At 48.1% G+C, this 15138-nt stretch overlaps 1 protein-coding gene across 1 annotated transcript; it reads left to right on the plus strand.

Annotated features, from left to right (window-relative positions):
• Nucleotides 1–1402: 1402 nt before the first annotated feature.
• Nucleotides 1403–13992, plus strand: LOC147086689 (uncharacterized). The gene is made up of 4 exons (XM_085978300.1): nt 1403–3570; nt 5839–6270; nt 7537–7874; nt 8378–13992. Exons 1-4 carry the CDS (start codon nt 1456–1458, stop codon nt 13581–13583), a joined length of 8091 nt encoding a protein of 2696 aa, XP_085834426.1. The 5' UTR covers nt 1403–1455; the 3' UTR covers nt 13584–13992.
• The last annotated feature ends 1146 nt before the right edge of the window (nt 13993–15138 follow it).

Genomic DNA, 15138 nt, shown 5'->3' on the forward strand with positions numbered 1-15138 from the left:
ACCCCACTGTTCAACAAAGGTGGCAGAGAGAAAACGGGGAATTATAGACCGGTTAGCCTGACATCGGTAGTGGGGAAAATGCTAGAGTCCATTATTATAAAAGATGTAATAGCAGAGCACTTGGAAAACAGTGACAGGATCGGACAAAGTCAACATGGATTTACAAAAGGTAAATCATGCTTGACTAATCTACTGGAATTTTTTGAGGATGTAACTGGTAGAATAGATAAGGGAGAACATAGAAACATGGAAGACAGGAGCAGGAGTAGGCCATTCGGCCCCTCGAGCCTGCTCCGCCATTCAATGAGATCATGGCTGATCATCCAAATTCAGTACCCTGTCCCTGCTTTCTCCCCATATCCCTTGATCCCTTTAGCCTTAAGAAATATATCCAACTCCTTCTTGAATATATTTAATGAATTGGCCTCCACTGCCTTCTGTGGTAGATGTAGTGTATGTAACCGTTCCACCTTTAAGAGAACTATTTTAAGGGTTGCACTATATCTTGGCTGCTGTATACTGTAATACCGGTGGTGACCACACCGGTATATAAGTGCTGTGTAATGATTTATTGGGCAGTTCCGCCCTGACCTTCGACTAGTAAAGACCTGTTAAAATTTACTCTTGTGGTCTGTGTAGTAATTCTCATTATAACACACAGACTTAACAGTGGCGACGAGTACGATCTTACCCTGCGGCAGAGATACATCCAAGGCAGTTTGACGGGCGTTGAGAGGAGGCATCCGCCCTCATCATCCAGCTGAGAAAAGACGCAGGTCTGAAGAGCAAAGGAAGAATCCTGACACGAAGTCTTCCATCAGCAACAGGCAGTGATCATCCCTTCTATCACGGTGGTGGGTAAGCCGATCAGCGACGAGCAGCAAGTCGGCCACGTTGGCTGTGAAGTAGGGGAGGGAGAAACGGAGGATATAAGGGCGGAGAACTCGACCACGGCCGGGGAAAAGAGCCGGACAGAAGTCGGGGCCAGAGGCGCTGAGACTGGGGCAGCGTAAGGCACGGGAGCCACGGTGAATGCAAACGCAGCCGGTGTAAAAGACCGGGCTGCAAGCGGGCTGGGAGACGCAACAGCGTCGAGAGAGAGCTCGACCGCGACCGGTGAAAAAGGCCGGGCAGCTACCGAGGCCGCGAGGCGCAGCGACCGGGTCAGCGTAAGGCGCGGGAGAAAATAAAAATTTTAAAAAACCGCGGAGAACTCAGCCGCAGCCGGGGGAAAGGACCGGACTGCAAGAGGGGCTGGGAGGCACGATTTGAAAACCGCTGGGGAGGACGAACGCAGCAATACGGCAATCGCCATTACAGCCAGCGGGGGAGAAAGGCAAACGCGGGAAGCCGCCATTTTCGTAGGCGGGGGAAGAAGACAAGCGCGGGAAACCACCATTTTGAAAAAAAAAATAAAAGAAAAATTTCTTTTTGTTTCTCAAGAAGATTGCGAGGATGCCTAAGCGTGGTAACATCAACGATTTCGATCCCGATGTTGAAGATTGGGCCACGTATGTAGAATGCATAGAGATATATTGTAAGGCAAATAAAATATCAGATGAAGATAAAGCACTAACCTTACTAAACTCAATGGGTGCGAAGACATACGGGCTATTGAAGCATCTTCTATCACCAGCTAAACCGGCGGATCAGACTTTCGCTAAAATTGTTGCTGTCCTGAAAAATCATTTGAACCCCACACCGCTGATGTTAGCGGAACGATTTAAATTTTATGCGAGAACACAACTGAAAGAGGAAAGCAACGCGGAGTATTTAATTGAACTGCGTAAGCTAGCGAAATACTGTCAGTTTGGGGAAAGACTGACAGAGGCACTGAGAGACAAATTCGTGTGTGGATTGTCAAAAGAAGGAACACAAAAGCGGTTGCTTGAAGAGAATGATCTTACACTTGATAAGGCTGTCACTATTGCAGCATCGCACGAAGCCGCAGCGAGAGGCACTGCGGAAATGCAGCTGAAGGCAGCGGTACTCAGCGTAGATCAAATGGCTTTGGGTACAACGAAATGTTATCGTTGTGGAAAGACAACACACGATCAGAACCAATGCTGGTTTAAAAACCAGGAATGTAGAAAATGTGGCAAGCTTGGTCACATAGCTAAAGTATGCCGGTCAGGAAAGAAGACCAGCAACAAAAAGTCACAGCAGGAAAAGTACAGAAAGGTACATAAGGTGGCTGAGAAGAGTTCGGATGAACAGAATTCGGATTCAGACTCCAACAGCAAGGAACTGGGTAGTCTGAGAATTCACAATGTGAGTAAGGAAGCTGACCGACAAACTATCTGGGTCACACTGCAGATAGCAGGAGTCCAAGTGAAGATGGAATTGGACACCGGATCGGCGTTGACGGTCATGAATAAGCAAGATTACAAAAGGCTATTCACACATATTCCCCTACGGGATACAGAGATAGTATTAAAGACATACACGGGGCAAAGAGTATACCCCATCGGAAAGATAAAAGTCAAGGTGGTACACAAGGGCAAAGAGCACCAAGGAATGGTCATATATGTACTACCTGAGGGAGGTCCACCACTTCTGGGACGGGAGTGGATCAGGAAAATAAATATGGACTGGCACTCCCTAAAAACAATAACGGTAGATTCCGGAATAAAAGATGTCAAACCTGAACGATTGTCCAGAATATTGGATGAGGGCATATGCAGCAGTGACAGTGACAAAGAAGAGAGTGAGAACTCGGTGAAGACAATCAGCTCAGACTCTGGAACTGATGATGGTAAGACCAGCCCACGTGCAAAAGACAAGTCTAAAATGGATTTGCAGACTAATGATGGAAAAACGAAGGAGTGCATAAATGCTTCAGAAGAGAACAAAGTATCAGAACAGAATTCCACTGAACAACAACAACATAGTTTGACAGAGAATTCTGAGTCTGTCCAGTCTACAGACATGCACATTTCTGAGGAACACCGGGCTCGAACTCAACTCAATCTCAAACTACAACAGCAATTAGAACAAATGATTCGCCGTTTTGAGCAAGAGATGAATGCAAAGAAAAAGTTCTTTGACACAGAGTTGGAGAATCTGGGAAGACAGCAGAAGCAGCTGATTGAGAAAATGGAGCAGGAACACACAAACCGTCTGCGCGATGAGGCCAAACGAATCAAAGCTGAGCAAGAAAGGGAATATGTCAAATTCATCGATCAGTTGAAAGCTAAGAAGAAAGAGCACCCTTTTGTGAGCAGTGTCAGCAGTAATAAGCCACTCAGGGAATTGGTGGCAGAGGCAAAAGCTGAAGTGATGGAGGAAATAGAAGACAATAGAGAAGAAGCAGAAGATGATGACTCATCTGAACCATTATCACCCCTACCAGGTCACGCACGTGGTCCCTCCGAACTGAGCCAAATCAGTCTGGAAGTAGAAAAACTTCCCAAGGTACTCGAGCCTTTAGAAGTCAACAATGCTGGTTCTGAAGTTACGAAAGTTCAAGCTGTTAAGTCCAGTGAAGGACTATTAGATGAGTCACCCCAGCAACGAGAACCTACTACACCACTGAAAACTACTACACCACCGAGGCGTTATCCGGACCGAGTCAGGAGGCGCAGGAGGCGTCTCCGCAGAGACTGAATCTGTGAACTGTTTTTACATGAAGTTGTGTATATATGTTATGATGTTATGTTTAATGGGGAATATATACGGTTAAGCTAAAAAGGGAGGATTGTAGCGTATGTAACCGTTCCACCTTTAAGAGAACTATTTTAAGGGTTGCACTACTTTATCTTGGCTGCTGTATACTGTAATACTGGTGGTGACCACACCGGTATATAAGTGCTGTGTAATGATTTATTGGGCAGTTCCGCCCTGACCTTCGACTAGTAAAGACCTGTTAAAATTTACTCTTGTGGTCTGTGTAATAATTCTCATTATAACACACAGACTTAACAGTAGAGGATTCCACAGGTTCACCACTCTCTGGGTGAAGAAATTCCTCCTCATCCCTGTCCTAAATGGCTTACCCCTTATCCTTAGACTGTGACCCCTGGTTCTGGACTCCCCCGCCACCGGGAACATCCTTCCTACATCTAGTCTGTCCCGTCCTGTCTAGCACAAACACACACACAGCACAGTGCTCCAGACTCAGCCATCTTCAGCTGCTTCATCAATGACCTTCCCTTCATCGTATGGTCAGAAGTGGGGATGCTCACTGATGATTGCAGAGTGTTCAGCTCCATTCGCAACTCCTCAGATAATGAAGCAGTCCGTGCCCGCATGCAGCAAGACCTGGACAACGTTCAGGCTCGGGCTGATAAGTGGCAGGTAACATTTGCGCCACCCAAGTGCCAGGCAATGACTATCTCCAACAAGCGAGAGTCTAACGACCGCCCCTTGACATTCAACGGCATTACCATCGCCGAATCCCCCACCATCAACATCCTGGGGGTCACCATTGACCAGAAACTTAACTGGACCAGCCACATAAATACTGTGGCAACAAGAACAGGTCAGAGGCTGGGTATTCTGCGGCGAGTGTCTCACCTCCTGACTCCCCAAAGCCTTTCCACCATCTACAAGGCACAAGTCAGGAGTGTGATGGAATACTCTCCACTTGCCTGGATGAGTTGCAGCTCCAACAACACTCGAGAAGCTCGACACCATCCAGGACAAAGCAGCCCGCTTGATTGGCACCCCGTCCACCACCTTAAACATTCACTCCCTCCACCACCGGCGCACCGTGGCTGCAGTGTGTACCATCTACAAGATGCACTGCAGCAACTCGCCAAGGCTTCTTCGGCAGCACCTCCCAAACCCGCAGCCTCTTCCACCTAGAAGGACAAGGGCAGCAGGCGCACGGGAACGCCACCACCTCCAAGTTCCCCTCCGAGTCACACACACCATCCTGACTTGGAAATATATCGGCCGTTCCTTCATCGTCGCTGGGTCAAAATCCTGGAACTCCCTCCCTAACATAGAAACAGAAGATAGGAGCAGGAGTAGGCCATTCGGCCCCTCGAGCCTGCTCCGCCATTCAATGAGATCATGGCTGATCATCCAAACTCAGTACCCTGTCCCTGCTTTCTCCCCATATCCCTTGTTCCCTTTAGCCTTAAGAAATATATCTAACTCCTTCTTGAATACATCAGCGCTGTGGGAGCACCTTCACTACACAGACTGCAGCGGTTCAAGAAGGCGGCTCACCGCCACCTTCTCGAGGGTGACTAGGGGTGAGCTAACCAAGAAAAAACAGTGCTACCAGTGCAATGTTTTCAGGGATCTTTGGATATGTGTTGTTAATCTTTTCGGGGCATGTGTTAAGATATGCAGTGGATCCCTGAGGGGGATCCCTCGCTCAGAGAAGTTTGAAAAGCCACCATCACGGGTGGGTTTGATGCTGAATAGTTGACACATTAACATACATGACATCACAAACATTTGACACATCACAGTGCACACACACAATTCAAAAACTTCGCAACATTTTATGAAAAAGATTGCTGGCAAAGAGTATCAGCCCCTCCTCCTCCTCCCCCCCCAAAAAGAAGCCCATCTTGGAGACTGACCGCCCAGTTCCGTGGTTGGAACACTCACCTGGGGTCTGGGGGCTATTACAGCGCAAAAGGGGTGTTCGCCTGTAGTGAGGTCTCAGGTCATTCCCCCACTGAATTAAGCCGTTAGAGATGCAGTAGGAATCCCAGAGTGATTGTAGCACGGAACCTGCTCCAACAAGATCTGGCCCCCCTCCCCTTGGGCTCTGCAAGCAATCTTTCATCTCAGGTACCTCAAGTATTCTCACAAGTAAGCCAATTCCGTTCCGACTGAGAAGAGCACGTTACAATAACAGCAAGGCGATTCTAATCCCAGATTCGTCAAAGCTCAGGCAGTGTCGTGCTTCCTGAAAAAGCAAGAGAAATGCTGAAAATATTGTCGGCTCTTCCTGGAAGAGGAAAAGAGAAGGAGGGGGATGCGGAGAGCAAGGTGAGAATGACAGCCGGGAAGAATAAGGAACCTCGATATAAGTTTCCGGGTGATGATGAAGATGAAGAGCAAGAGGAGGGAAGCAGTCAGAAGCAGGAGGAGGTAAAGGCAGAAAGGGAGGAGAACAAGAAGCGACGGCAAGAGGAGGATCGGGAATGGCAGGAGCTGAAAGAAAGAAATAGACAGGAGGATGAAGAGGACGAAGAGGAAGTGTGTAACATCGACAACAATGAAGAGGAGGCGACAAAGGACAAGGTGGAGGGACGAGGAGAAGTGGGCCAATTAGAAAGTGAAATGGAGGAGGAGAAGGAGGAAGAGGTCCCTGAACTTGAACTTGAGCCAGCGGAGGGGGAGGAGAAAGAGAGGAGGGAGGAGAGGGCAAAAGAGGAGGAAGAGGGGAAGAAAAAAGAGGAGGAAGAAGAGAGAAAGAATATGGATGAGGAAGAGAGGAAGAGAATAGCAGAGGAGAGAGAGAGAAAGAGAAAGGAGGGGGAAGAGAGGAAGAGAAAGGAGGGGGAAGAGGGAAAGACAATGACAGAGGAAGAGAGGAAGAGAATAGAAGAGGAGAGAGAGAGAAAGAGAAAGGAGGGGGAAGAGAGAAAGGCAATGACAGAGGAAGAGAGGAAGAAAATAGAAGAGGCGAGAGAGAGAAAGAGAAAGGAGGGGGAAGAGAGAAAGACAATGACAGAGGAAGAGAGGAAGGGAATAGAAGAGGAGAGAGAGAGAAAGAGAAAGGAGGGGGAAGAGGGAAAGACAATGACAGAGGAAGAGAGGAAGAGAATAGAAGAGGAGAGAGAGAGAAAGAGAAAGGAGGGGGAAGAGAGAAAGACAATGACAGAGGAAGAGAGGAAGGGAATAGAAGAGGAGAGAGAGAGAAAGAGAAAGGAGGGGGAAGAGGGAAAGACAATGACAGAGGAAGAGAGGAAGGGAATAGAAGAGGAGAGAGAGAGAAAGAGAAAGGAGGGGGAAGAGGGAAAGACAATGACAGAGGAAGAGAGGAAGGGAATAGAAGAGGAGAGAGAGAGAAAGAGAAAGGAGGGGGAAGAGAGAAAGACAATGACAGAGGAAGAGAGGAAGGGAATAGAAGAGGAGAGAGAGAGAAAGAGAAAGGAGGGGGGAGAGAGAAAGACAATGACAGAGGAAGAGAGGAAGGGAATAGAAGAGGAGAGAGAGAGAAAGAGAAAGGAGGGGGAAGAGGGAAAGACAATGACAGAGGAAGAGAGGAAGAGAATAGAAGAGGAGGAAAAGAGAAAGAGAAAGGAGGGGGAAGAGAGAAAGAGAATAGAAGAGGAGAGAGAGAGAAAGAGAAAGGAGGGGGAAGAGAGAAAGACAATGACAGAGGAAGAGAGGAAGAGAATAGAAGAGGAGAGAGAGAGAAAGAGAAAGGAGGGGGAAGAGAGAAAGACAATGACAGAGGAAGAGAGGAAGGGAATAGAAGAGGAGAGAGAGAGAAAGAGAAAGGAGGGGGAAGAGAGAAAGACAATGACAGAGGAAGAGAGGAAGGGAATAGAAGAGGAGAGAGAGAGAAAGAGAAAGGAGGGGGAAGAGGGAAAGACAATGACAGAGGAAGAGAGGAAGAGAATAGAAGAGGAGAGAGAGAGAAAGAGAAAGGAGGGGGAAGAGGGAAAGACAATGACAGAGGAAGAGAGGAAGAGAATAGAAGAGGAGAGAGAGAGAAAGAGAAAGGAGGGGGAAGAGAGGAAGACAATGACAGAGGAAGAGAGGAAGAGAATAGAAGAGGAGAGAGAGAAAAAGAGAAAGGAGGGGGAAGAGAGAAAGACAATGACAGAGGAAGATAGGAAGAGAATAGAAGAGGAGAGAGAGAAAAAGAGAAAGGAGGGGGAAGAGAGAAAGACAATGACAGAGGAAGAGAGGAAGAGAATAGAAGAGGAGAGAGAGAGAAAGAGAAAGGAGGGGGAAGAGAGAAAGACAATGACAGAGGAAGAGAGCAAGAGAATAGAAGAGGAGAGAGAGAGAAAGAGAAAGGAGGGGGAAGAGAGAAAGACAATGACAGAGGAAGAGAGGAAGGGAATAGAAGAGGAGAGAGAGAGAAAGAGAAAGGAGGGGAAGAGGGAAAGACAATGACAGAGGAAGAGAGGAAGAGAATAGAAGAGGAGAGAGAGAGAAAGAGAAAGGAGGGGGAAGAGGGAAAGACAATGACAGAGGAAGAGAGGAAGGGAATAGAAGAGGAGAGAGAGAGAAAGAGAAAGGAGGGGGAAGAGGGAAAGACAATGACAGAGGAAGAGAGGAAGAGAATAGAAGAGGAGAGAGAGAGAAAGAGAAAGGAGGGGGAAGAGGGAAAGACAATGACAGAGGAAGAGAGGAAGAGAATAGAAGAGGAGAGAGAGAGAAAGAGAAAGGAGGGGGAAGAGAGGAAGACAATGACAGAGGAAGAGAGGAAGGGAATAGAAGAGGAGAGAAAGAGAAAGAGAAAGGAGGGGGAAGAGAGAAAGACAATGACAGAGGAAGAGAAGAAGAGAATAGAAGAGGAGAGAGAGAGAAAGAGAAAGGAGGGGGAAGAGAGAAAGACAATGACAGAGGAAGAGAGGAAGGGAATAGAAGAGGAGAGAGAGAGAAAGAGAAAGGAGGGGGAAGAGAGAAAGACAATGACAGAGGAAGAGAAGAAGAGAATAGAAGAGGAGAGAGAGAGAAAGAGAAAGGAGGGGGAAGAGAGAAAGACAATGACAGAGGAAGAGAGGAAGGGAATAGAAGAGGAGAGAGAGAGGAGGAGAAAGGAGGGGGAAGAGAGGAAGACAATGACAGAGGAAGAGAGGAAGGGAATAGAAGAGGAGAGAGAGAGAAAGAGAAAGGAGGGGGAAGAGAGAAAGACAATGACAGAGGAAGAGAAGAAGAGAATAGAAGAGGAGAGAGAGAGAAAGAGAAAGGAGGGGGAAGAGAGAAAGACAATGACAGAGGAAGAGAGGAAGAGAATAGAAGAGGAGAGAGAGAGAAAGAGAAAGGAGGGGGAAGAGAGAAAGACAATGACAGAGGAAGAGAGGAAGGGAATAGAAGAGGAGAGAGAGAGAAAGAGAAAGGAGGGGGAAGAGAGAAAGACAATGACAGAGGAAGAGAGGAAGGGAATAGAAGAGGAGAGAGAGAGAAAGAGAAAGGAGGGGGAAGAGCGAAAGACAATGACAGAGGAAGAGAGGAAGGGAATAGAAGAGGAGAGAGAGAGAAAGAGAAAGGAGGGGGAAGAGAGAAAGACAATGACAGAGGAAGAGAGGAAGAGAATAGAAGAGGAGAGAGAGAGAAAGAGAAAGGAGGGGGAAGAGGGAAAGACAATGACAGAGGAAGAGAGGAAGAGAATAGCAGAGGAGAGAGAGAAAAAGAGAAAGGAGGGGGAAGAGAGGAAGAGAATGACAGAGGAAGAGAGGAAGGGAATAGAAGAGGAGAGAGAGAGAAAGAGAAAGGAGGGGGAAGAGGGAAAGACAATGACAGAGGAAGAGAGGAAGAGAATAGAAGAGGCGAGAGAGAGAAAGAGAAAGGAGGGGGAAGAGAGGAAGACAATGACAGAGGAAGAGAGGAAGGGAATAGAAGAGGAGAGAGAGAGAAAGAGAAAGGCGGGGGAAGAGAGAAAGGCAATGACAGAGGAAGAGAGGAAGAAAATAGAAGAGGAGAGAGAGAGAAAGAGAAAGGAGGCGGAAGAGGGAAAGACAATGACAGAGGAAGAGAGGAAGGGAATAGAAGAGGAGAGAGAAAGAAAGAGAAAGGAGGGGGAAGAGAGAAAGACAATGACAGAGGAAGAGAGGAAGGGAATAGAAGAGGAGAGAGAGAGAAAGAGAAAGGAGGGGGAAGAGAGAAAGACAATGACAGAGGAAGAGAGGAAGAGAATAGAAGAGGAGAGAGAGAGAAAGAGAAAGGAGGCGGAAGAGAGAAAGACAATGACAGAGGAAGAGAGGAAGAGAATAGAAGAGGAGAGAGAGAGAAAGAGAAAGGAGGAGGAAGAGAGAAAGACAATGACAGAGGAAGAGAGGAAGAGAATAGAAGAGGAGAGAGAGAGAAAGGAGGAGAAAGAGAGAAAGACAATGACAGAGGAAGAGAGGAAGGGAATAGAAGAGGAGAGAGAGAGAAAGGAGGAGAAAGAGAGAAAGACAATGACAGAGGAAGAGAGGAAGAAAATAGAAGAGGAGGAAGAGGGAAAGGAAATGGAGGAGGGAGAAGAAGCGGAGGGTGGAGACGGTGAAGTGTGTGAAATAGTATATGAGGAGGGTGAGGATGAGGATGAGGAGGGTGAGGGGGAGGATGAGGAGGAAGGAGATGTACATGAACTTCACTATGAGGAGGAGGCAGCGAACAATGAAAAAAAGAAGATGGAAGTGGAAGAAAGAATGAAATTGGGAGAGGAGAGAAAGAACTTGGGAGAGGAGGAGAGAAATACATTGGGAGAGGAGGAGAGAAATAAATTGGGAGAGGAGGAGGGAAAGACATTGGGAGAGGAGGAGAGAAAGAACCTGGGAGAGGAGGAGAGAAAGAACCTGGGAGAGGAGGACGAGAGAAAGACATTGGGAGAGGAGGAGAGAAAGACATTGGGAGAGGAGGAGAGAAAGAACCTGGGAGAGGAGGACGAGAGAAAGACATTGGGAGAGGAGGAGAGAAAGAACCTGGGAGAGGAGGACGAGAGAAAGAACCTGGGAGAGGAGGACGAGAGAAAGAACCTGGGAGAGGAGGACGAGAGAAAGACATTGGGAGAGGAGGAGAGAAAGAACCTGGGAGAGGAGGACGAGAGAAAGACATTGGGAGAGGAGGAGAGAAAGAACCTGGGAGAGGAGGACGAGAGAAAGACATTGGGAGAGGAGGAGAGAAAGAACCTGGGAGAGGAGGACGAGAGAAAGAACCTGGGAGAGGAGGACGAGAGAAAGAACCTGGGAGAGGAGGACGAGAGAAAGAACCTGGGAGAGGAGGAGGAGAGAAAGAACCTGGGAGAGGAGGAGAGAAAGAACCTGGGAGAGGAGGAGAGAAAGAAATTGGGAGAGGAGGAAGAGAGAAAGGAAGAAGAATTGCGGAAGATAAAAGAGGCGGAAGACAGGAAGCATAAGGTGGAGGAAGAGTTGGAAAGTAAAGTGGAACAAAAGTTGAAATATAAGCTGGAGAATGAAATAATACGAAGGTTGGAGGAGGAATTTATGAAGCATAAGGTCGAGGAACAAATTAAACGCAATTTGGAGCAGGAGGTGAAGAGTGAGATGGAGGCGGAGAAGCGTAAGATGACAAAAGAGATGAAAGAGAAGATAGAGGAAGAGATAAAGAATAGAATGGATGAAGAAATGAAGCGTCGGTTGGAGGAGGAAGAGATGAAGTTTAAAATGCAGGAAGAGTTGAAGCGTAAAATAGAGAGAGAGATTAAGCGTAAGGTAGACCACGAGAAGCGCAGGATAGAGGAGGAGATGAAGAACAAAATAGAGAGAGAGATGAAATATAAGATGAAAGAAGAAATGAAGAAGAAAATGATGATGGAAGAAGAGAGGCTGTATAAGAAGGTAATAGAAAGAACTTATAAGGATAAGGAAGAGAGGAAGAGGAAGGAAGAGGAAGAGGAGAAGAAAAAGGAGGAAGAGGAGGAGGTGAGATATAAGATAGAAGAAGACATAAAGAGAAAGATAGAAGAAGACGTAAAAAGAATAGTGGCAGAGAGCCTGAAGAGGAACGTGGAAGAAGAGAGGATGCGTAACATGGCGCAAGAGAAAGGCTCGGCGCAAGAAATGATCAAGAAGGCACATGAACCGAAGAAAATGGACGAGGAGAAGAACAAAGAAGACATAGGAAGGGTGGACGGCGTGGACAGGGTGGTGAGCTTGGTGTGGAATGTGGTGGATCAGATAGTAGACAGATTCATGGAGAGGCTGGTGGAAAAGGAGAACCAGAAAGCATCTGAGAAGGACCGGACTGTGGAGGACATAGGCCAGGTGGTGCAGCACATGGTACAGAAAGTGGACCAAATAACAGAGGCAGTGGTGAAAGTGGACGACGTGGTGAAGAACATGATCCACAAAATGGACCAGCTGCCGGATAAGCCCAAGGTGGAGCCCGAAGAGAATCAGTCAGACGCTGAGCAATTGGGTGTGCCGGGCTTTACCTTCCCAGGTTTTCTTGTCCCAGATTTCCCGTCAAGGTCCCGCATGCATGGGACGTCCCAGCCAAGCTACCGCATGGCCGGCACCAGCACGCCGACGCCTTCTCTGCCACTTTTAGGGAGTACAAACCCTTGCCTGCCGAGCACGTCGACGCTAACTTACAAACAGAAAACAACATGCCCGTACCAAGACACGAAAGGCTTTCACGAGTGCCTGGCCATCCGGGAGAACAAGGAGCGCCCTCTGGCAAGGAATGAGCTGGAGGCGTTTTACGACCTCTTCAAGCTGTTTTCGGAACCGCCTGTGCACAACGTGATCGACATCCACCACTTGTGCTTGGGGCTGCGGGCGGTGGCGATTGAATTGACCGAGGCGCAGCTTCACGCGCTCTTGAAAGTCCTGGACGTCGACGGGGACGGGCAGGTGTGCTTCGAAGACTACTTGGACTTTGCGACCGACACCAGCCTGTTCTTCTGCTACTTTGCTCAGCTGCCCGACAGCTGCGACTGCTCGACCTCCCAGAAGGGTCTGCTCAACAACTTGGTCTTTTACAAAATACTGGCGGGCATCCTGCACCTCGGGGAGCTTTCGGTCGAGTCGACCAGGAACATCGTCAAGTACTACTACATCAAGAAGAAGGGGGCCAGCATCAAGGATCAGAAGGAGAAGAAAGCAAGCGGTGACGTCCTGGCTCCCAGTTTCATGGGAATAAATCTCCACCGGCTGGTCCATTACATCGACGTGCTGGAACCAGACGAGAACTACGCGGAGTGCCCGCTTACCCAGGAGCAGGTTGGTGCCTTCCGGGAGTTCTATGAGTTCTTTGACCGAAATAACCAAGACCACATCGATAACTTCTCGCTGCTGAAGATGATGAACTCACTGTCTATCTACATCAGGAACCAGCTAGTCCCAATCCCCGTGCAGTTTTTGGCAATCAATGAAGGCAGGGAAGTTACCTTCCTTGATTTCTTGGGCATTATGAGCGACACGGGCACATTCAGTCAGTTTATTACCCAAGAACAGGACGCCAACTGCCAGCCTTCGAGGGCGCCAGAGATGTTCACCACAGAGGGGCTGTTCTTTGATGCGATTGCGAAAAGCATTCAGCGACTCTCACTTAACTCCAGGGCAGGGGGGAACATCATGAACTACTACCATCAGAAGTTCAAGGACTCCATGTTCCAGTACTGTGACCCGACGAGGGCACCGGAGGAAGATGGCAACGCCCAAGCCTACAAGACCCCCAGCAACACGCTGAGCCAGGCGTCGAGCTGGACGTCTGTCCCCCGCGGCAGCAAGGCCGGCTCAAGGAACGGTTCCAAGATGACCGACCACCCTTCACCGACGGACCTCCCTTTCACCCCCAAGAGCAGGAGGAGGCAGATGAAAGAAAGGAGGGCGGAGGCCTACGAGAAACGCTTCCAAAACGCCCTGCACAACCCCAACTTCAACGCGATCTTCAACGAGTACTCGTGGACCTGGAAGACGGAGGAGGCCGAACAGAAAAGGCTGGAACAGATAACGAAGAGTAAGAACAGGAGCTCTACGGTTAAGTGATTGGTTTTGGTGGCGGGTTGTCTTCCTTAACCAGTTACACTCGCGCTGTGACTGAGAGCTCTTGTCGTGGTACCTGTGGGCTTGGGCCAGTATATAATAAACAGCTACGATGGACGTGCAGTCAACGAGCACCAGAAGGATTCCATTTTATTACTTTGCCTTAACACACACCTATTTTTATATTACACAGGATCCGCAGCGCAGAAACAAGCCATTCGGCCCAACCAGCCCATGCCAGCATTTTTACTCCACTCGAACCTCCTCTAACCCTCGGGGAGTCCAGAACCAGGGGTCACAGTCTAAGGATAAGGGGTAAGCCATTTAGGACAGAGATGAGGAATTTCTTCACCCAGAGAGTGGTGAACCTGTGGAATTCTCTACCACACAAGGCAGTAGAGGCCAATTCATTAAATATATTCAAGAAGGAGTTAGATATATTTCTTAAGGCTAAAGGGATCAAGGGGTATGGGGAGAAAGCAGGGACAGGGGACTGAATTTGGATGATCAGCCATGATCACATTAAATGGCGGAGCAGGCTCGAGGGGCCGAATGGCCGACTCCTGCTCCTATCTTCGATGTTTCAATTCAATTCAAATCGCTTTATTGGCATGACAAGGTACATCTTATGTTGCCAAAGCATCGAAAAACATTTATGGTTGAACACATAAACGCAGATCTATCCATACAGTGTATAAACAGATATATCCCTGAGTGTATAAATATACATTCATATAATTTGTATATACTCTTTTCTTAGATTTAATGGTTGTCCCTCTGTTTATGGCAAGCTGTAACATAATGTGCCGCTAAGGTTACACAATTTTTCTGTTCCCCTAGTAGGTATGGGAGTTTTTGGTCGTCATTCAAATTTCTGAATTCAGGGCATATTTTTGTGAATTTTGGGTAGAAATTCTCCCTGATGCCCTGATAGTTTCCACAAGCTGTGAGGAAGTGTTCTATGTTTACCAGTGTAACTCTCTATTCCCTTCCCCCTCATCTGCTTGTCCAGCCTCCCCTTAAATGCATCTGTGCTAGCTATTCACCTCAACCACTCCCTGTAGATGTTTCTCAACTACATGTTGCCCCTTGGTGACATCATCCCAAAACACAGCGTCAGTTTCCACACGTGCGCTGACGACACCCAGCTCTACCTCACCACCACTTCTCTCGACCCCTCCATGATCTCTAAACTGTCACACTGCTTGTCCGACATGGATGAGCAAAAATTTTCTCCAGTTAAATATTGGGAAGACCGAAGCCATTGTTTTCGGTCCCTGTCACAAACTCTGTTCCCGAGCCACTGACTCCATCCCTCTCCCTAACATCTGTCTGAGGCTGAACCACACTGTTCGCAACCTTGGGGTCATATTTGACCCTGAAATGAGCTTCTGACTACACATCCGCAGTATAACAAAGACTGCCTACTTCCACCTCTGTAACATCGCCCGTCTCCGCCCCGCCTCAGCTCATCCGCTGCTGAAACCCTCATCCCTGCCTTTGTTACCTCCAGACTCGACTATTCCAGCGCACTCCTGGCCGGCCTCCCACATTCCAC

Source organism: Somniosus microcephalus, unplaced genomic scaffold (assembly GCF_052327205.1).
Source record: "Somniosus microcephalus isolate GS21.2 unplaced genomic scaffold, FLI_Smic_1.0 unresolved_chr7, whole genome shotgun sequence".
NCBI classification, from domain to species: Eukaryota; Metazoa; Chordata; class Chondrichthyes; order Squaliformes; family Somniosidae; genus Somniosus; species Somniosus microcephalus.

Excerpts from the sequence above, each read along its gene's own strand:
- LOC147086689 (XM_085978300.1), top strand. The coding sequence starts at position 1,456 with ATGCCTAAGCGTGGTAACATCAACGATTTCGATCCCGATGTTGAAGAT. Across the intron at positions 6,271-7,536 it reads AGGAGGAGAAGGAGGAAGAG|GAAGAGGAGAGAGAGAGAAA; the intron begins GTCCCTGAACTT and ends AGGAAGAGAATA. Across the intron at positions 7,875-8,377 it reads AAGAGAAAGGAGGGGGAAGA|AAAGAGAAAGGAGGGGGAAG; the intron begins GAGAAAGACAAT and ends GGAGAGAAAGAG.